Source organism: Platalea leucorodia (assembly GCF_965183815.1).
Source record: "Platalea leucorodia genome assembly, chromosome: 3".
Taxonomy (NCBI): Eukaryota; Metazoa; Chordata; class Aves; order Pelecaniformes; family Threskiornithidae; genus Platalea; species Platalea leucorodia.
Genome location: NC_138825.1, coordinates 128,112,346 through 128,131,542, shown reverse-complemented (window position 1 = coordinate 128,131,542; position 19,197 = coordinate 128,112,346). Strand labels below are relative to the sequence as shown.

The 19,197-nt window shown below is 73.3% G+C and overlaps 3 protein-coding genes across 4 annotated transcripts; 2 read left to right on the top strand and 1 right to left on the bottom strand.

Annotated features, from left to right (window-relative positions):
- Positions 1–2,205: 2,205 nt before the first annotated feature.
- Positions 2,206–6,071, bottom strand: ATRAID (all-trans retinoic acid induced differentiation factor). Its single transcript, XM_082305453.1, has 7 exons — positions 5,975–6,071; positions 5,313–5,443; positions 4,958–5,029; positions 3,058–3,129; positions 2,809–2,930; positions 2,599–2,699; positions 2,206–2,491 (listed from the first exon to the last, which is right to left on the bottom strand). The coding sequence occupies exons 1-7, from the start codon at positions 6,035–6,037 to the stop codon at positions 2,387–2,389; spliced, it is 666 nt and encodes a 221-aa protein (XP_082161579.1). The 5' UTR covers positions 6,038–6,071; the 3' UTR covers positions 2,206–2,386.
- A 378-nt stretch (positions 6,072–6,449) lies between these two features.
- On the top strand, positions 6,450–12,776 carry SLC5A6 (solute carrier family 5 member 6). Its single transcript, XM_082305933.1, has 16 exons — positions 6,450–6,491; positions 8,523–9,001; positions 9,406–9,471; positions 9,542–9,593; positions 9,695–9,762; positions 9,866–10,020; positions 10,260–10,400; positions 10,490–10,619; positions 10,716–10,804; positions 10,881–10,993; positions 11,078–11,145; positions 11,254–11,340; positions 11,454–11,638; positions 11,742–11,845; positions 11,914–12,035; positions 12,126–12,776. The coding sequence occupies exons 2-16, from the start codon at positions 8,672–8,674 to the stop codon at positions 12,273–12,275; spliced, it is 1,860 nt and encodes a 619-aa protein (XP_082162059.1). The 5' UTR covers positions 6,450–6,491; positions 8,523–8,671; the 3' UTR covers positions 12,276–12,776.
- Positions 12,777–15,847: 3,071 nt separating this feature from the next.
- Positions 15,848–18,557, top strand: PREB (prolactin regulatory element binding). Of its 2 annotated transcripts, XM_082306328.1 has the most exons (9): positions 15,848–15,986; positions 16,119–16,314; positions 16,442–16,653; positions 16,872–16,952; positions 17,023–17,147; positions 17,441–17,614; positions 17,685–17,757; positions 17,882–18,041; positions 18,173–18,557. In XM_082306328.1, exons 1-9 carry the CDS (start codon positions 15,852–15,854, stop codon positions 18,265–18,267), a joined length of 1,251 nt encoding a protein of 416 aa, XP_082162454.1. In that variant the 5' UTR covers positions 15,848–15,851; the 3' UTR covers positions 18,268–18,557. The 2 variants fall into 2 exon arrangements, with proteins under 2 accessions (XP_082162454.1, XP_082162455.1); XM_082306329.1 differs by lacking the exon at positions 17,441–17,614.
- Positions 18,558–19,197: the final 640 nt, after the last annotated feature.

Genomic DNA, 19,197 nt, shown 5'->3' with positions numbered 1-19,197 from the left:
GGCTGCGAACGCTTCTGTCCACAGGCCTCGTAGGTGGCACCGTGTGGCTCCGTGCTGGAGCCCAGCAGAAAGCAGCGCCGCCCAGCAGGGTCCTGCCCGGCTCCTGGAGCCCAGCCCAGGGCCTGGGGACCGGGGTCTGTGCCGCGGCCGAGGGAGGGGGCTCCTGCTCTGCCCTTGGCAGGTTCAGCCAGCAGCGGAGCGGAGCTGTGTCCCTGCGACACCCCCGGGCCCCGACACCCCCGGGCCCCGACACCCCCGGGCCCCGACATCCCCGTGTCCCTGCGACACCCCCGGGCCCCGACACCCCCGGGCCCCCCGACACCGCCGGGCCCCGACACCCCCGTGTCCCCCGACACCCCCGCCGCCCCCGGCTCCCCGCCGGAGGACCCTGCCCCGGGCGGTCCCTGGGTCCCCTCCCGCCGCGGCTGCAGCCCGGTCCGGCTCGGCTCCGGCAGAGCGAGGCCCGCGCGGGGCCGGGGCCGGGGCGGGGGGCGGGGGCCCGGCGGGGCGCGGTGTGCGGGCGGCGCGGGGCGGTGCCGAGAGGGGGCGTGGCGTGGCGGGGCGTGGGCGTGTCCATGCAGATGAGCGCCGCGCGGGCTGTCGGGACACCGTGGCGCCCGGTCGCCGACGGGCAGCGTCGCGCGCGGGCGGTGCGCGGGCTGTTTGGGGCGGCGGGGCGCGGGGCGCGGGCGGCGGCGCGGTGGCGGTGGCGGTGGCGCGCGGGGGTGGCCGTGCGTTGAGTGTGCGTGCGCGGGGGTGCGGGGGGCTGCGGGGGGGTTTGATTTCATACTTACCTGGCAGGGGAGACACCATGATCAGGCAGGTGGTTTTCCCAGGGCGAGGCTCATCCCCTGCACTCCGGGTGTGCTGACCCCTGCGATTTCCCCAAATGCGGGAAACTCGACTGCATAATTTGTGGTAGTGGGGGACTGCGTTCGCGCTCTCCCCTGGCGTGGCGGTGGCAAGGACAGAGCTGAGGGGCGGGGGGGGTGGGCGAGTGGTTTGTGGTGGGGGCGGCGGGGCGAGCGGGTCGGGGCTGGGGTGCGGGGTGGGGCCCGTGGGGGGGCGGTGGCCGCAGGAGGCGGGTGGGAGCGGCTGGCGCGGTGCCCGAGGCGCTGGCTCGGGCCCGGCGGCCGGGGGCTGCCGAGCGGGCGGCGGAGCCCCGACGCCCCCGCCCGAGTCGGGCCCCGGCGGTCCCGGCGCGGCGGCCGGCGGTGCCCGGGGAGCTCGGGATCTGCCGCTGCGGGGTCCCTGCTCTCCCGTCCCCCGGCCTCGCTGCTGCACTTGGTCCTTCCAGTCCCCAGCGCAAGCCCTTCCTCCCCCTCTCTTCCTCCTCCTCCTCCTCCTCCTCCTCCTCCTCCTGCTGCTCTCCCCATCCCCTGACATCCCCTGATGCGCTCAGCACCGTGCCTCTGGCCTCCGCTCGCACCATCCAGGCCCCGTCCCAGCCTCTCCTGTACCCGCGGGATCAGCCCCGCACCCCCCGCCCTGCTCAACCCGGGAACCGGTCCCTGCGGGAGCAGAGACGGAAACGGCCCCACTAAGAGATCCCGATACCGACTCTATGATCTCAACACCCGCTCAGCTCTGTCCTTGCCACCGCCACGCCAGGGGAGAGCGCGAACGCAGTCCCCCACTACCACAAATTATGCAGTCGAGTTTCCCGCATTTGGGGAAATCGCAGGGGTCAGCACACCCGGAGTGCAGGGGATGAGCCTCGCCCTGGGAAAACCACCTGCCTGATCATGGTGTCTCCCCTGCCAGGTAAGTATGAAACCAAACCCCCCCGCAGCCCCCCGCACCCCCGCGCACGCACACTCAACGCACGGCCACCCCCGCGCGCCACCGCCACCGCCACCGCGCCGCCGCCCGCGCCCCGCGCCCCGCCGCCCCAAACAGCCCGCGCACCGCCCGCGCGCGACGCTGCCCGTCGGCGACCGGGCGCCACGGTGTCCCGACAGCCCGCGCGGCGCTCATCTGCATGGACACGCCCACGCCCCGCCACGCCCCCTCTTGGCGCGGCGCTGCCCCGCCGCGGCCCCGGCTCAGGGCGCTGTCGGGGCCCGGGGAGCAGCGGGAGCCGTTCCCCCGCGGGGCAGGGGGGGAGGCGGCGCCCCCAGCCCCCGGGCCGTCCCCCCCAAAGCGGCCTGCAGGGTCGCGCACCCCGGCTGCCCCGGGAAGGAAGGAGTCGGACAGACACACGGACAGGGTGCTACGGGCTTTATTCATCACATGGCGATGCAGACCCCAGGGCACAGAGCCCCGAGGGGCCCCCGCTGGCCCCGAGGGCACAGAGCCCCCTGGGACCCAGAGCCCCCAGCAGCCCGAGCCCGCCGCCCTGGCCCTGGCTTCAGCAGAGGTGATGGCGCAGACCCCCGCTCCCCGCTCAGGGGGTCTTGGCTTTCCGGCGCTGGGTGCCCCACAGCAGCAGTGTCAGGGCCAGGGTGACGGCTCCCAGGATCCCGCAGAAGAGCAGCACAGGGAATGTGCCCTGCGAGGACGCGGCAGTGAGCGGCGCTGCCCCCCGCCACCCCGCGCAGCCCCAGCTCCAGCTGGGGGGGGCTCAGAGAGGGGGGGGGCCATCCTGCGGGCGCTCACCTCGCGCAGGCACTTGTAGCCGTGGAAGGGGCTGTCGCAGAGGCACTGGATGAGGCCAGGGCCGTCCGGCGCACAGGCAGCGTTCTCAGGGCACAGCCAGGCTGGCGGAGCAGAGCAGGGGGTCACGGGGCCAGGCCAGGGCCAGCCCCCACCTGCCAGCCCCATGGCACCCAGTGCCAGGGACGCGACCCCCCCGGCCCTCCACCCTACCGAGCTCCCCGGAGCTGTTGCAGGGGTTCCTCTGGCCCTGGCAGAGCCGGCTGCTCCCGTCAGTCGTCACCTCCTCCCAGGCGCTGCTCCCACCCGGGCACTCCAGCGCCAGCGGCACCGCGCTGGGGAGCAGAGCTCAGCACCCGGCACCACGCTGGGGAGCCGAGCCCAGCACCTGGCACCGTGCTGGGGAGCTGAGCCCAGCACCCGGCACTGCGGTGGCACCCGCGCCACCCCCCCGGTACTCACAGGCGCTGCAGGTGGGTGAAGCCCAGGAAGGAGCCGTCGGGGAGGGCTGTCAGGGGGTTCCCCGTCAGGTCCCTGCAAACACACCAGGCGCCATGGACCCCCACCTGCCACTGCCCCCAGACAGCACCGGCCCCAGCACGGCCCCGGGGGTGCCCCTGTGCAGGGCAGGCGAGGGCTGTGGAACAGGGTGGGGGTCCTCTCTCTGCGCCACATCACTGCCTGGGGCCAGGCTGCTCCCCGGCAGGGACAGTGGCCCCAGGAAAGGGACAAGGCACCTCTGGGATGGTGTCAGAGGCTCACAGAGAGGTTTGGGTGGGACCTTAAAGATCATCTGGTTCCAACCCCCTGCCATGGGCAGACACCTTCCACCAGACCAGGGTGCTCAGAGCCCCATCCAACCTGGCCTTGAGCACTTCCAGGATGGGGCATCCACAGCTTCTCTGGGCAGCCTGTGCCCGTGCCTCACCACCCTCACGGTGAAGAATTTCTTCCCTATGTCCAATCTAACCCTATTCTCAGTTTAAAATTGTTGACCCTTGTCCCGTCACTACAGGTCCTCATAAAAAGCCTGTCCCCATCTTTCTTCTAAGCCCCCTTTAAGCACGGAGAGGCCGCAATCATCTCTGCCCGCAGCCTCCTCCTCTCCAGGCTGAGCACCCCCAGCTCTCAGCCTTTCTCCACAGCAGAGGTGCTCCAGCCTCCGACCATTTTGGTGGCCTCCCCTGGCCCCGCTCCCACAGCTCCATGTCCTTCCCGTGCTGAGGACCCCCGAGCTGGACGCAGGGCTCCAGGGGGGGTCTCCCCAGAGCGGGGCAGAGGGGCAGAATCCCCTCCCTCGCCCCGCTGCCCACGCTGCGGGGGATGCAGCCCGGGAGACGCTTGGCTTTCTGGGCTGCCAGAGCACGTTGCCGGCTCGTGGCCGGCTTTCCATCCCCCAGCACCCCCAAGTCCTTCTCGGCAGGGCTGCTCTCCATCCCTCCATCCCCCAGCCTGTGCTGATACCGGGAGTTGCCCCGACCCAGGTGCAGGACCTTGCCCTTGGCCTTGTTGGACCTCAGGAGGTTCACATGCGCCCACCCCCCCTGGTTCCTGGGGATGCCAGCCCCCCCTCCAGTGAATCAACCGCACCACACAGCTCAGTGCGATTTGCAGACCTGCTGAGGGTGCACACAATCCCCCTGTCATTAATAAAGACACTGAACAGTACCGGTCCCAGCACAGACCCCCTAAGGGACACCACTCGTCACCAATCTCCATTTGGACATTGGGTTGTTCATTGACTGCAGCTCTTTGGACGTGGCCATCCAGCCAGCTCCTTATCCACCAAACCCGTCTCTCTCCAATTTAGTGACAAGGACGTTGTGCAAGACTGCGTCAAAAGCCTTACAGCAGTCAAGACAGACGACAGCGGTTGCTCCTCCCTTATGCACCAGCAGGGCCCCTCCGTCGCAGAAGGTCGCCAGGTCAGGCATGATTTGCCCTTGGGGGAGCCGCGCTGGCTGTCCCGCATCACCTCCCTGCCACCCCTAGGCCTTGAGAGAGCTTCCAGGAGGATCTGCTCCGTGCTCTGACCGGGCAGAGGTGAGGCTGCTTGGTCGCTGGTTCCCAGCATCCCCCCTTATAAAAATGGGGGTGATGTTTCCCTTTTTCCAGTCACTGGGGACTCCCCCGACTGCCACCGCTGCTCAAATGCGATCGAGAGTAGCTGGTGTCCCCTGGGTAGCGGGGTGCTGGGGGCCTGGGGACGGCGGGGGTGGTGCTGGGGACCAGCGAGGCAGGGCTGCACTGGCCCAGGGGCCCATCGAGGCGGGGTTCCCACCAGACCCACCCCAGACCCCCCTCCCTGCCTGGCCCAGCCCCTCGTGGGGAGCAGCAGGGACATGAGGGGACGCGGACTCACAGGACGACAGCAGCGGCGGCCTCGGCCAGCCCCAGGGGGAGGCTGCACAGGGAGCAGTTGCTCAGGTCCAGCCTGGGGCGGAAGGGGCAGCGGTCGGGGAGGGATGGCAGCGTGCCAGGCACCCCCTGCACCCCCATCCTGCGTGCCCCCCACCCCCTGCATTCCCCTGACCCTCCACATGTCCCCCAACACCCACCCTGTCATGCCCCTGTTATCAGGCACCCTCCCACACCCACCCCCAGCACCCCCACCCATGTGGCCCCCCTGACACCCTCTGTGCACCCCCACTGCACGCCAGCCTGCGCACCCTCTGCCCGTGGACCCCCATATCCCCCCGGTCCCCCCCGGCCCCTACCCGAGCAGCCGCTCCGGGCGGGTGCCCCGCTCCCGGCAGCAGCGCCCCTCGCTCTCGGTGCCGGCCCAGGACGCACAGTACCGGGCCACGATGGAGCCGTTCTGCAGCGGCCCGGGGCAGAGCCCGCACACCTGGGGCGGGGGCGTTCGCTGGGGCATGGGCGGCGCCTGCACGGGCACCCCCGACCCCCGGACCCCTGCGGGCGCCTCGCACCCGGGCATCCCCACCCCGGGTACCCCCCGACCCCCCCGGGCACCTCCCACCCGGGCATCCCCACCCCGGGTACCCCCCGACCCCCGGACCCACCCAGGCACCTCCCACCCGGGCATCCCCACCTCCGGTACCCCCCGACCCCCGGACCCCCCCCCCGGCACCTCCCACCCGGGCATCCCCACCTCCGGTACCCCCCGACCCCCGGACCCCCCCGGGCACCTCCCACCCGGGCATCCCCGCCCCGGGTACCCCCCGACCCCCGGGCCACCCCCAGAACCCCTGACTCCCGGAGCCCCCCGATCCCAGCACCCCTGGCCCGGGCACCCCCCGACCCCCAGCACCCCCGAGCCCCGGGACCCCCCGGGACCCCCCCCGAAGCCCCCCGACGCCCGGCACCCCCGAGCCCTGGGCATCCCCGCCCCGGTCCCCCCCCGGTCCCCGCCGCTCACGGCCGCGCCGGCGGCGGCCCGGGGCAGCGGCAGGAGGAGGAGGAGGAGGAGGAAGGCGCCCATGGCCCCGGCCGAGCCCGGGCACGCCCCGCCCCCCCGGGGCTCTTCCGGCACCGCCCCGCCGGACACGCCCGGTGCGGGGAGGGCGGGGAGCTCCAGGCGGCCGAGGGACCGGACCGGGGCATCCGGAGGCCCCGGAGGGGTGGGCGGCCGCGGGGCGGGACCGTGCCGTGTCCGCCCCCCCCCCCCTCCCCGCCCCGGGCGCCCTCTGGACCCCGGGCGGCGGCGAAGGGCTGCCGGGGCGCGGTGACCTGCCCGGGGCAGCGGAGCGGGGCGGGGGCGGCCCCACGTGGGACCCCGCCTGGCGGCGGCCGCTGGCGCCATCACGGCGCGCGGGGTCCGGGCGGAAGTGGCGGTGAGGGCAGCGCTGCCCGCCCCGGGCGTCATCAGGGCGCGCCGGCGGCGGTCAGCGCGGCACATGGGCCGGGTTCAGCCGCGCCGCTCGCCGCCGCCGCCGGTGAGTGTCGCGCCGGGGCCCAGCAAGGTCACCGCCCGCCCCCGACCGGCAGCGGCCCCGCCGGGCTCCGACCGCACGCCGGGGCCGGTGCGCGGGGTCGCGGTGCCGGGGCTCATCCTGCGGCCGCCAGCCTCGGCCGACACCGGCGGCACCGGGGAGCCGGGGCTGGGGTCAGCGGGGACACCTGGGAAGGGGAGCAGGGCCGTGGCCCGGGGTCACCGGGGACACCGGGGCTGGGCGGCGGCGCCTCCAGCGGGGTCACCGGGGACAGCGCAGAACAAGGAAGTTCGAGGCAGGGGCACCGGGGACGGGAGGGGCCGGGCCTCGGCGGGGTCACCGCGGGCACCGGGCGGCGGGAGGTGCGCGGCGGGGAGCGGGGCCGCAGCCCGGGGGCGCTGCGGTTTGGGGGCCGGGGACACGGGGACCGCAGAGGAGGGAGCAGCGGGGCCGGGGCCGCCGGCGGACGCCGAGGGTGGGGGCAGCGGGGCCTCAGGGCCACCGGGGAGCCTTGGGCGGGCACGCGGGGCCGGTGGAGCCCCGTGTTGAGTCTCCGCTGTGGAATGCGGCGGGGTGACCTTGGACCCTGCCCAGGAGCCGCCAGGGACGGGACGGCGGCGTGCGAGGCGCTGCCCTCTCACCCGCTTCCCCTGCCAGCACAGCCGCCCCGACCCCCGCGGCGGGCAGGCCCGGGCGAGCCGTGCCGGGCGCAGGGCTGCCAGGCGGGGCCCAGCCTAATCCCCCCAAGCATGCCGCAAGCGGGCATTCCTCCAGGGATCGCGGTGGGCGCAGCGCCAGCCCCCTGCCTGCCCCCCGCCACCGCCAGCCTGGATTCGTCCTCCGTGTGCCCCGTGGCAGCCCCCAACACTGCCCCGCCGGTGCGGCAGCGGGGGGTCCCTCTGCGTCCTGCAGCCCCTGCCCTGCTGGTGCCTGCCGTCACCCCAGCACTTGCCACTCCTGGCTCCCTGCTCCCTGCAGCCCCGTGCCCACTGGCGGAGGCGGGGGGGGTTCGCTGCTTGTGCTCCCTCCCTGTCCCGCTCCTGGGGCTGCCTGGCCGCCCCCTCCTGCGCTGCAGGGGCTGGAGCAGGGGCTGGGGGCAGAGGCTCGGCCGGGGCCCCTGAGGATGTGCCTGTGCGCGGGGCAGCGGGGGGGTGCCAGGGCCAGCAGCGGCTCGGGCGTCTGCTCCATCTGGCTGCTGCCCAGAACCTCTGTGGCTGTCAGTCCTACTCCGTCCATCTGTCGATCCCTGGCTGCGCGGGCCACGTGTTGGGGGTCACCCTGCCTAACCTTTGCTCAGCTGGGCCTGGGTGCTCCTCCTGCATCTCCTCGCCGGTGCAGACTGGGCTCTGCTGCCCGTCCGTCTGCCCTCCCCAGCCCTGTCCGTGGGTCCTGCAGGGTCAGGGGCTGCCAGCGGGGCCGATCCTGCAGTGTGGGCCGGTGTGGGGGCGGCCGCTCCAGCACCAGCAGAGCTGTGCCAGCACCGGGACAGCTGGCTGGCGCCAGGGCTGAGGCAGTTGTGCTAGGCTTGGCTGGGCTCTCGCACCCGGGGCGGCTCTGCTGGGCTTGGCGGGGTGCGTGGTGCCGGGGTGGGTGGGTTGTGTTGTGTTTGGCTAGGGCAGGATCGGTGCTGCCGGGCTTGGCGGGGCTGTCCTGCACTGGGGGCGGTTGTGTTGGGTTTCAACACGCAGGGCTGGTTCTGCCGGGCTTGGCAGAGCTGAGTGGGGCTGGCAGGGCCAGTGCTGCTGGGGTCCTGGGTGGGACTGCTTTTGCAACCATGGCCTCCGTGCTCTTTGGAAGAGGCTTCCGTTTCCCTTGGCGGGGGCAGGTTGAGCAGCCCAGGGGGTGGGCGCCGCAGTGTCGAGCCCAGCCCAGAAGGAGGAGGAGGGTTAAGGGGATGTTCGTCATCCAGCCTGGCCCCCCTGCGCCGGGTCCTTGAGGCTGAGACGACGGCGGAGCGAGCGAAGGTCCCTGCAGTGTCAGGTGCAGCTCCCAGCGTCACCCGCCCAGCACTGACACCCGTCCCTCCTGCTGCAGCTCTGAGTGCTGGGAAGATGCCGGCCAGGACCTGCTGCCGGGGCGGCTGCCGGGGCTTGGTGTGCCCATGAGGCCGGCGGGGCGCAGCCGGGGTGGGCAGCTGGGCAGCAGCGGTGCCAGTGGGACAGCAGCAACAGGAGACACTCGCCATGGAGTTCACAGTGATCGACTACAGCATCTTCGCGCTGCTGCTGGTGCTGTCGTCAGCCATCGGGCTCTTCTATGCGCTCAGCGGGGACCGGCAGCGCACGGTACAGGAATTCCTGCTGGCCAACCGCAACATGGGGTTCCTGCCTGTGGCCCTCTCCCTGCTGGCTACCTTCCAGTCGGCCGTGGCCATCCTGGGCGTGCCGGCCGAGATCTATCGCTTTGGCACTGAGTACTGGTTCCTCGGCTGCTCCTACTTCCTGGGGCTGCTCATCCCGGCCCACATCTTCATCCCCGTTTTCTACCGCCTGCGCATCACCAGCACCTACGAGGTGAGTGGGCTCATCCCCGTGGGGACGGAGTGGGGTACGTGTGGAGCCCAGCGCCCGGCGGGACGTGCAGGCAGATGCGTGGCCTCGGGGGACAAGCTGAGGGCGCCCGCCCGGGGTTTTGGCTCCCAGTCCCTCGCTGCCCTGTGCCCCTGTCCTGGTGCCCAGCCTGCCGTGCTCCACAGACGGGGCTCCCCCCCCGCTTGTCCAGCACCCTGGGCACCTCGCCTGCCCTGGGCAGCGCTGGCTGGCCCTGTTGTGTCTGCAGCAGCAGGAGCTGAGGTGCTGGGAGAGGGCTGCCTGCCCCCTCCGCTTCCCTGCTGCCGTGGGCGGGACACGGGGGACGTCCCCCCTGCTCAGGACCCCGCATCCCTGCGGGACAGTGCCCTGACCCATCTCCCCCGCAGTACCTGGAGCTGCGCTTCAACAAGACGGTGCGGATCTTCGGCACCGTCACCTTCATCTTCCAGATGGTGAGTGGGGTGGGGGGGTGGGGGGGGCACAGGGGGGCCGTGCACGGCTGCAGCGCTGCTCTCCCCACAGGTCATCTACATGGGGGTGGTGCTCTACGCGCCCGCACTGGCCCTCAACGCAGGTGAGGGGGGACGGGAGCCAGGGGGGCGATGCTGGAAGCCCCGTCCTGCATGTGGGGGGGGGCTGCTACGCCCACCCGTTAACGGCCTCTGCCGCTTCTAGTGACGGGCTTTGACCTCTGGAGCGCGGTGCTCACCATGGGGCTGGTCTGCACGCTGTACACCACGCTGGTGAGTCCCTGCCTGCCGCGCCGCAGCGGGGCTGGCCGCTGCCTGGCCGTGGGGCGCCCCGTGCCCCCGCCGGGCTGCGTTGACGGGCGCCGTGCCTCCGCAGGGCGGGCTGAAGGCCGTCATCTGGACAGACGTCTTCCAGACGCTGGTGATGTTCGCGGGGCAGCTGGCTGTCATCGTGGTGGGCGCCCAGCGGGTGGGCGGCATGGCCCGCGTCTGGCGCCTGGCGGAGCAGGAGGGCAAGATCTCCGGCATCGAGTGAGTGGCCCGGCCCTGCCATACCCTGTGCCGAGACGGCTTCACCCACCCGGGGCCGGGCGTCCTGTGTCACGCTGTGGGGACATGGGGGGCAGCCGGGAAGGGCCTGGGGCGGGGGAGAGGGACCCCGGCACAGCAGGGGGGGCCATTCCTGCCGCCCCCTTTCCCGTGCCGTGGGGTGCGGAGTGCCAGTGAGGACCTGGTGCCGTGACCCCCCCCACACCGGTGCCTCTCCGCAGCCTGGACCCTGACCCCTTCAAGCGGCACACCTTCTGGACCCTGGCGGTGGGGGGCGTCTTCATGATGCTGTCGCTGTACGGGGTGAACCAGGCGCAGGTGCAACGGTACCTCAGCGCCCGCAGTGAGCGGGAGGCCAAGCTGTGAGTGGGGCTGGGGCTGGGGGTCCCGCGGTGGGGACGGGCCCCCCCCCCCGCTCCCCCCACCTCTGACGCCTGCCCGGCGCCCGCAGCTCCTGCTACGCCGTCTTCCCCTGCCAGCAGATCGTCCTCTGCCTCAGCTGCCTGACGGGCCTCGTCATGTTCGTCTACAACCGGGAGCACCCGCTGGCGCCCGCCCAGCGCCCCAGCTCCTCCGACCAGGTGGGTGGCCAGGCCCCCTCCCTCCCGCAGCCTGCGGGGCCGGACCCCCCTGCCCTCGGCCCCCCGGCCCCGCGGGTGCTGACCCCCCTGCCCCAGCTGGTGCTGTACTTCGTGATGGACGTGCTGCAGGACCTGCCAGGGCTGCCCGGGCTCTTCGTCGCCTGCCTCTTCAGTGGGTCCCTCAGGTGAGTGGGTGGCCCTGGGGCCGGCGGGGCTGGGGGGGTCCCGGCCGAGCCCCCTCCTGCTCCCTCTCCTCCCCAGCACCATCTCCTCTGCCTTCAACTCGCTGGCCACGGTGACGATGGAGGACCTGGTCCGACCCCACTGCCCTGGGCTGTCAGAGTCGCGGGCCACGCTGCTCTCCAAGCTGCTGGGTGAGCGAGGGGCTGCACGGCAGGGGCTGGCACTGGCGGTGGGGGGTCCCCAGTGCCACCGTGACCCCCTGCTCCTCTCTCCAGCTCTTGGTTACGGATTGCTCTGCCTGGGGATGGCCTACGTGTCCTCCATGCTGGGCCCCGTGCTGCAGGTAGGGGCAGGGGTGCAGGCCCCCCAGCTCCGGCATCCAGCTGGTGGGTGGCCGGCAAAGGCTGCGGGCTGGGGCGAGAGGCCGGCGCTGAGGGCTGTGTCCCCGCAGGCAGCCATCAGCATCTTCGGCATGGTGGGGGGCCCGCTCCTGGGGCTCTTCTGCCTGGGCATGTTCTTCCCCTGCGCCAACCCCACGGTGAGTGTCCCCTGCCCAGCCAGGGGCACGTACCCTGCAGGGGGGCAGTGCCGGAGGGCCAGGGTGCCCCGAGCCTGGCCAGGGGTCAGCACCCTCCCTCTCCGCTGGCACAGGGTGCTGTCGTTGGACTGCTGGTGGGCCTGGCCATGGCCTTCTGGGTGGGCATCGGCAGCCTGCTGAGCAGCATGGGGGCGGACGGGGGGGCCCCCCCACCCAACGGCACCGCGCTCCCCCCTGCGGGGAACCTCACCACCATCCTCGCCACCACCCTGCTGCCCTCCACGGCGGCCCCCCAGAGGTGAGCGGGATGAGGGTCTCGGCGCCGGGACGGGTGGTGCGGGGGTGCTGCTCTGTGCCCCCCGCCCCACCTCGTCCCCCCTGCTGACCCCCATCTTCCCCAGCCCCACTGGGCTGCAGAAGTTTTACAGCCTGTCCTACATGTGGTACAGCGCCCACAACTCCACCACCGTCATCCTGGTGGGGCTCCTGGTCAGCCTGCTCACCGGTGAGTGTGAGGGGTTTGGGGGGCCGGCGGTGGGGCCAACCCCGCTCACCCTCTGCTCTGCCCCCCAGGTCCCATGCCGGCAGCAGCTGTGGACCCCCGCACCATCTACCCCGTGCTGCCTCGCCTGCTCTGCTGCCTGCCCCAGAAGTACCGGCAGAGGCTCTGCTGCGGGGTGCACTTCCCTGCTGAGGTGAGGGACCCAGACCCCAGCACCCTGGGGAGGGGAGCATGGGGTCGGTGCCCCTCCGTGCTCCTGCTGCCCCCCTCTCTGTCCCCACAGGATGCCGACCACGTGGATGCCACGGTGAAGAGCAATGGGGTGGCCAACGGCCTGGGCCCCCCCGGCCCCGGGTGGCAGGAGGAGGAGGGACAGGGCTACATCCGCGGGGCTGGGGCCCCCGCCTACGCCCTGCAGGAGACCTCCTTCTGAGACCCCCCCCCCCCCGGCACAGGGGTCCTGGCCGCCCCCCGTGCCCTTCCCCAGCACCCCGCTGGCCAGGGGGCTCAGACCCCCCACGGGGTGCCTGCACACGGCCAGAGAGCACCAAATAACCGGGAGGGACTGGGTCCCTGCCCAGGGGGGCTGGCCGGGCTGCACCCCGCCACGGGCAGCGCAGGGCCTCTCTGCCTTCGCCCACACTGGGCTGGCCCTGAGCCCCGGGCCCTGCAGCTGCCTGCGCCGGGGCTGCTGCCGGCCACTGCCGGTGCCCATGCCAGCCCCTGCCCCCCGGCCAGGGGGGCTCTGGGACCACGGCTGTGGGGGTCTGCCCGAGCGGTGCCCTCTCCCCCCCGGGCCGGGACCCTGCCCGGTTCCCCTGGCCTGGCCTCGTGCCTTACTGCACCGCTCCCGGGCCGGGGGCTGCCCAGGCCCCCCAGGGCGCCGTGCGCCGCCCCCTCCTCCCAGCCCACCGTCACCCGTTTCTGTGTTTGTTGTCCCCCCAATAAATGGTTTGGAGCGCAGGTGTCAGAGGAGCCCTGTGACCAGCCCTGCACATTGCCCCCTCCCCACCATGCCCCAGGAGCCTGCGGGGATGTGGGACCGCCATCTGCCAAAGCAGCGGGGGGGCCCTGCTGTCCCCCGGGAGCGGGAGCCTTGCCAGCCGGGGAGATTTATGGTTGCAGCCTTGGCCCTGGCCCCTTTCCCGTGGCGTGGGGCCGGCAGGGGGGCCCGGCCGGGGGAGCCAGGTGAGCGCAGCCGGTGGGGCGCCACGGCATGGCCGGGGGATGCAGGGCCCCCGTTGCCCCGTCCCCCCACCCTCTGGGCACAGCTGAGCCAGGGCAGGGCCCAGGGTGAGGGTCCCATGGGGGGCTTGTCCCGCAGCCCCCCGTGCAGCTGAGGCGGGTGGTGGGTGCTCGTGCCAGTTTATTGCTATGGGTTGGGCCAGGTGGCCCCCAGCCCCCGTGGGCAGTGGGGGGGGGCATGCGCCCCCCACCCCCATCTCTGCCCACCCCAAGTGTCCCCAGGGTCCTGCCCCGCATCCTGCCCTGCTGCGGCTGTGGGCAGGGTGAGGGCAGGGCTGGGCAGGGAGCCTGGGCATCCTGCTGCCCACCCTGTGCCCGTGGAGCTCAGGGACCCCTATGCAGGATGGGGGTGTGGATCCCCTTGGCACCCTCCCCCCCATCCTGGCTGCCCCTGATCCCCACCTGGGGCACGGCCTCCTTGTGCTGGGGGGGGAGAGCAGGCGTGGGGGGCCCCCATGGCCGTGGGCACGCCATGTGGGGTCAGGGGGGGCTGTCCCCCAGGCCTGCGTGTTCGTGGCTGCTGGCGGCTGCGGCTGCCCCGGGGGGGTCAGGAGCGGGTCCCCCCCAAGGGCTGGCGTAGAGGCGGGAGCGCATTGGCCATTTCTGCAAGAGAGGGAGAGGGGTCGGCGCTGGGCGGGGGTGGCCCCTTCTCCTGCTGCTCCCAGTGCCCCATGCCTGGGGACGGGGGGACCCCGGGGTCCAGCTGCTGATGTGCATGGGGCACGCTGGGGGACCCCAGGGTGGAGGGGCTGCAAGCTGAGGCAATGGGTGCCGGCATGCGCTGGGGAGCCCAGGGACCAGTTGTGTCGTGCACTGGGGGACCCTGGCGGCTGGCATGCATGGGGATAACGGGGGACCCCAGGAACCAGGTGCCGTCATGCAAGGGGGACCCCGGGGACCGGTGCTGGGGAGCCCTGGGTCTCACCTTCACAGGGTGCAGGAACGGGTGTCCGCGGCATGGGTGGGAGGGCAGGGGTGGGGGGGGCCCACGGCCCAGCGCGTGGCTGAGGTGGGCGATGTAGCTGGTGGCCAGGACAAGGATGTCCAGCTTGGAGAGCTTGGTGCCGGGGGGCACGGCGGGCAGGGCTGCCTGCAGCGACAGGAAAGCCCTGCGCAGCGCTCGCACCCGGCTCCGCTCCCGCGCTGCGTTCTGCGGGCATGGCAGCCGCGGGGGGCCCTGTGGCAAGAGGGGATCTGAGCCGGCCCAGGGCCTGCAGCCCAGGCTGGGGCAGGCACCATCACCCCCAATGGGACAGGGACAGCAGCCATCCACGATGCCACCTCTCCCCTGGGGAGCCGGGTGGCCCCAGCCCCTGGACCTGTGGGGTGTCTGTGCCCCCGGGGCTGCGTCCCACCCACCCGCATGCCATGGGGCAGCCTGTGACCCCTGCCTGCACCCCACCGGGCTCAGTCCTGCCCGCGACCTGCTCCCCCTCCCCGGCAGCCCCCCGTGGCCCCCTGCACCATCTGGCTCCGGTGCAGCGGGACAAGGGGTGCAGGCACAACCCCAGGGCTCCTTGCTGCCACTGCACATGGGGTCCTACTCCCATGCTCAGACGGCTCCTTACCTGTCCTGCTGCTGGGGGGCTCCCCGGGTCGCCAGGGTGGGCAGACGAGAGCCCCGGGCTCCTGCCTGCGCCCACTCCCCGGCAGCGCCGGGCGGCTCGCAGGGGGCTGCAGGCCCCTCTCCTGCCCTGGGAGCTGGGGGCGGCAGTGGTGGCGGTGGCTGGGGAGCAGCCGTACATGGCGGCCAGCCCCGCTCCACACCCCCCGCCGGCGCCTGCCCCCACGCTCTCGGCCATGCTGGGCCCCACCAGGCAGCCCCTGCCCACGCTCCTGCCTGCACCTTGGCCCCACGAAGCGCTGGTGGGTCAAGGTGCCCCAGGGAGCACTGTCGCGTCCCCCCGCCGCCTCCCAGCACAGCGCAGCCCGCAGCCTCGTCTGGGCAGGCGTCTCGCCTCCCCCTCCTTGGCACCGTGGGATGAGCGGGAGGATACAGGCTGTCCCAGCCGGAGCCTCCCCCGGCCCGCAGCTGCCCATGGGAGCCCCGAGAGCCCCACGGCCCAGCCCCAGCACTGCAGGAGCCACCGAGCCGCAGGCAGGGCACCGAGCTGCAGGCAGGACACTGAGCCGCGGGCAGGGCACTGTGCCACGGGCAGGGCACTGAGCCACAGGCAGGGCACCATGCAGCAGGCAGGGCACCGAGCTGCGGGCAGGGCACCGTGCAGCCGGCAGGGCACCCACACGAGGTCGCGCCTCGCCCTGGCCCCACGCGCAGCCTGCGCGCTCGAGGCCCGTGGGACAGCAGCCCGCTGCCGGCGCGGTGCAGGGGGCAGGCAGCTGCCTGCACCCACGGGCCCACCCCGCGGGGGGGGGTGGGCCGCACCCGCTGCTGCCCGGCACGGCCCGAGAGGGTCGCCGGGGGCTGCGCCGTCCCCGTCCCCCTGTTCCCGGGGGGGTCCCCGGCACCCGCGTCCCCGGCCGGGCAGCGGGGGCAGGACCCAGGCAGCGGGGGCAGGACCGGGAAGCGGGGGCAGGACGGGGGCAGGACCGGGGAGCGGGGGCAGGACGGGGGCAGGACGGGGGCAGGACCGGGAAGCGGGGGCAGGACCGGGGCAGGACCGGGGAGCCCCCGCCGCCCCTCGCTGCTCCGTGCCCGGGTGAGGGCGCGCGGACGCCGCTCGCAGAGCGGAAGGCGGGCGGGGACGTGGCGGCCGTGCGCTGACGCAAGCAGCGGCGCGCTGACGTAATCACCGGCGCAACCATGGCGCCCCGGCGACCGGCGGAGCTTTACCGGGCGCCTTTCCCGCTCTACACCGTCCGCCTCCACCCCCGGCGGCCGCTCGCCATCACCGCCGGCGGCGGCGGGGCCGCCAAGACCGGCATCCGCAACGGCGTGGTGCGGTTCGAGCCCGGGGGGCGGCGGGGGCTGCGGGGGGCGGCGGGCACCGGCGGGGCGGGGGGTGGGGGCGGCCGGGGGGGGCCCGGGGCTGAGCCCGGCGGCGGCTGAGGCCTCGCCCCCGTCCCGCAGCACTTCCTGCAGCTGGAGCAGATCGGGGGGCAGCTCTGCGCCTCCCTGCTCCACTCCCACGACACCGAAACCCGCGCCACCATGACCATGGCGTTGGCCGACGACATCATCGCCGCGGGGCAGGACGCCAGCTGCCACATCCTACGCTTCAGCCTGCAGGCGCCCGAGGCCAAGAGCGGCTCAGCCGGCAGCGACGGTGAGACCCCGCTCTCCCCCGGCGTGCTTCGGGGACGGGGCAGCGCTCCGGGGGCCTCCCGCCTGCCCCGGGCCCCCCGGCGGCGCGGAGCCGTCTCACGGCTCCGTGTCCCTCTGCCCCGCCGCAGGCAGCGGGGAGAAGGGGCCGCGGAAGCGGAAGGGCCCCAGCCCGGCGTCGCAGGGCGACACGCAGAGCCAGACGAGCGAGGTGACGGTGGAGAGCCTGCACAGCGTCCGCACGGATTTCAGCCCCGACGCCCTGCAGAAGGCTGTCCGCTTCAACGCTGACTGCTCTCTGCTCGTCACCGGCGGTGCCGACGGCTTCCTCCGCCTCTGGGAGGTAGGCACGGGGGGAGCTGAGGCCGGGCGTCGCTCTGCCGGCAGCAGCGTGCGTCCGGTGGGGAAGGCCAGGCCCCGGTGGTGCCAGATCAGCAGCGCTTGCGGTTCTGTAACGCCGCGTCTTCCTGATGCCTTCCCCAAGTGACCCCGGGTGCTGCGCCCGGCGGGGCCCTGGGGCTGCCGCGGGGCGCAGCTCCGACGCCTGCTCTCCCCTTGCAGTTCCCCAGCATGAAGAAGACGCTGGAGTTCAAAGCCCATGACGGGGAGATCGAAGATATCGCGCTGGGCCCCGACAACAAGGTGAGCGTTGGGTGGCTCCCCGGCCCCGCGGGGAGAGCTGTCCTCGGACACCCGCGCTCTCTGTGCACAGGTGGTGACGGCGGGACGGGACTTCCAGTGCTGCGTGTGGCAGCAGGACCAGCTGGTGACGGGGCTGCACTGGAATGAGAACCTGCCTGGCATCCCCGACAAGGCTTACCGCTACCAGGCCTGCCGGTGAGGGCAGGGGCTGCGGCACGCGGGCGGGGGGCCGGGAACGGACCACCCCCACGGACCGAACCTGCGAACGCGTAGTACGGGGCGCGCCAAACTTTATCCCAGCCCTTGCCGTGTCTGCGGGGAGGGGGCTCCCCCGGGCTGGGGGAAGGAGCGGCTCCGCTGTGTGCTTTAGCAGGGTGGGCTCTGGGTGCAGGTTCGGGCCCCGCCGAGCCCCTCTCGCAGTGCCGGGGAAAGGGGGGGCGGCGGTGCTGGCTGTAGGGACCGATGCACCCCGTGCTCTCCTGGGGCAGGTTCGGGGCGGTGGAGGACAACGCCGGGGCGCTGCGGCTCTACACGGTGCAGGTGCCCCACAAGCGGGAGCGCCGCCCGCCGCCCTGCTACCTGACCAAGTGGGACGGGAAGAGCTTCCTGCCGCTGCTGACCCGGCCCTGCGGCAGCGAGGTCATCTCCTGCCTCTCCGTCAGGTACCCCGGGGCTGGGCGGGTGCGGGGCCGGGGGCCGCGCCAGCGCCGCTCACTGTCCTCCACCCCGCAGCGACTCGGGCACCTTCCTGGGGCTGGGCACGGTGACGGGCTCTGTCGCCATCCACATTGCCTTCTCGCTGCAGGTGAGCTGCGGGGCGGCGGGGCTCCTCGGGGAGCGGCTGGGTGGGTGGGGAGGGGCGCGGGGGCAGCCCCAGTGCCCCCCCGGGGCTAGGCTGCCTCAGACCACCCTTCCCTCCTGCCCCGCAGAGGCTGTACTACGTGAAGGAGGCGCACGGCATTGTGGTGACAGACGTGGCCTTCGTCCCCGAGAGCCGGCGCGGGCGGGAGCTGCTGGCGGGGAATGAGGCCGCCCTGCTCAGCGTGGCCGTTGACAGCCGCTGCAAGCTGCACCTGCTCCCCAGCCGACGTAGGTGCTGGGGGGCTGCCCTGGGTGCTGGGGTGCCCATGGCCGCTCCCCAGCCTGGAGCGGGGCTGGCTGTGGACATGCCAGGGGGCCAGGGGCCGCAGCGCCAGTCCTCACCCCTCTCTGCTCCGCAGGCTCACTCCCTGTCTGGCTGCTGCTGCTGCTCTGTGCCGGACTCATCGTGGCTGCCATCCTGCTGCTGCAGCTTGCCTTCCCAGGGTTCCTATAGGACCCCCCAGCGTCAGGATGGACCCCCCAGTGCCAGGACAGACCCCCCAGGCTGGCCAGCCTCTGCCGTGCCTCGGCCCACCCCAGCCGAGCAGACTGTGAAGCAGACAAGGGACCAGCCCCGGCCCAGCCGCCCCCGCTGGCGCTCGGGGAGCGGATGAGGGGCCCAGGAGCCGTGTGGGGCCCTGGCCCAGCAGGACTGTGCCAGCCGCGGCGCAGGGCTGGCCCCGGGAAGGAGGGTGTCCCACCAGCCCTGCGCCCCACTGCTGCCATTAAAACTGGAGCACAAAGGCAGTGCTGTCCCGTCTGTGCTGGGGGGGAGCAGGGCTGGGGCACTGCTCCCAGCTGGGGGGAGCTCGGGGCCCTCCCTGCCCAGCCCACGGACACACGGCTGCGGCTGTGTGGGTTTACTGGGGGTCGGGCAGCCCCCTGCCCTGCGGCCGCCGTCCCCATCCCCCTCCAGCTGCCGCGGCTCCTGCCTGTGCTGGAAGACGGCGGTGATGAACCAGGCGAGGCGTTGCTCCGTGCAGCTCGGGGTGGGGGCAGAGCCCCTCTGGGAAGCTGATGTGGGCCGGCACCGCATGGGGCAGGTGGCCTCCATGGGGATGGCCGGGCAACCACTGCGGGAGGGGGTCAGCCACCAGTGCGCCCTGCCATGGGGCTGCACCCTCTGCCCCGCAACGCCCCCGGCCCCTGCTCGCCGTGTAGTGGGGAGAAGGGGTTGTCGGAGGTGTTGAGGCGGAGCACGTGCTCCACGTCCGCCTCGTCCCCGTGGCCGCCCGGTGCATGTACGGGCCTGGGTCAGCGCCGGGCAGAGCCGCCCGTGCCCCCCGCCCACCGGCTGCGGAGCCGGCAGAGGCGGCGGCGAGGCGCTGGCACCGAGGGGCTACTCCGGCGACGCGGCCGAGGCGCGGGGGTCCCAGCTGGGAGA

Bases quoted from the DNA above. Each gene is read 5' to 3' on its own strand.
- SLC5A6 (XM_082305933.1), top strand. From the start codon at position 8,672: ATGGAGTTCACAGTGATCGACTACAGCATCTTCGCGCTGCTGCTGGTG. The intron at 9,763-9,865 runs GTGAGTCCCTGC...GTGCCTCCGCAG, and splicing joins GCACGCTGTACACCACGCTG to GGCGGGCTGAAGGCCGTCAT. The intron at 11,146-11,253 runs GTAGGGGCAGGG...GTGTCCCCGCAG, and splicing joins TGCTGGGCCCCGTGCTGCAG to GCAGCCATCAGCATCTTCGG.
- PREB (XM_082306328.1), top strand. From the start codon at position 15,852: ATGGCGCCCCGGCGACCGGCGGAGCTTTACCGGGCGCCTTTCCCGCTC. The intron at 15,987-16,118 runs GTGCGGTTCGAG...CCCGTCCCGCAG, and splicing joins CCGGCATCCGCAACGGCGTG to CACTTCCTGCAGCTGGAGCA. The intron at 17,148-17,440 runs GTGAGGGCAGGG...CTCCTGGGGCAG, and splicing joins TACCGCTACCAGGCCTGCCG to GTTCGGGGCGGTGGAGGACA.
- ATRAID (XM_082305453.1), bottom strand. From the start codon at position 6,037: ATGGGCGCCTTCCTCCTCCTCCTCCTCCTCCTGCCGCTGCCCCGGGCC. The intron at 5,030-5,312 runs GTAGGGGCCGGG...CTTCCGCCCCAG, and splicing joins CGCCCGGAGCGGCTGCTCGG to GCTGGACCTGAGCAACTGCT. The intron at 2,492-2,598 runs GTGAGCGCCCGC...GCGTCCTCGCAG, and splicing joins GCTACAAGTGCCTGCGCGAG to GGCACATTCCCTGTGCTGCT.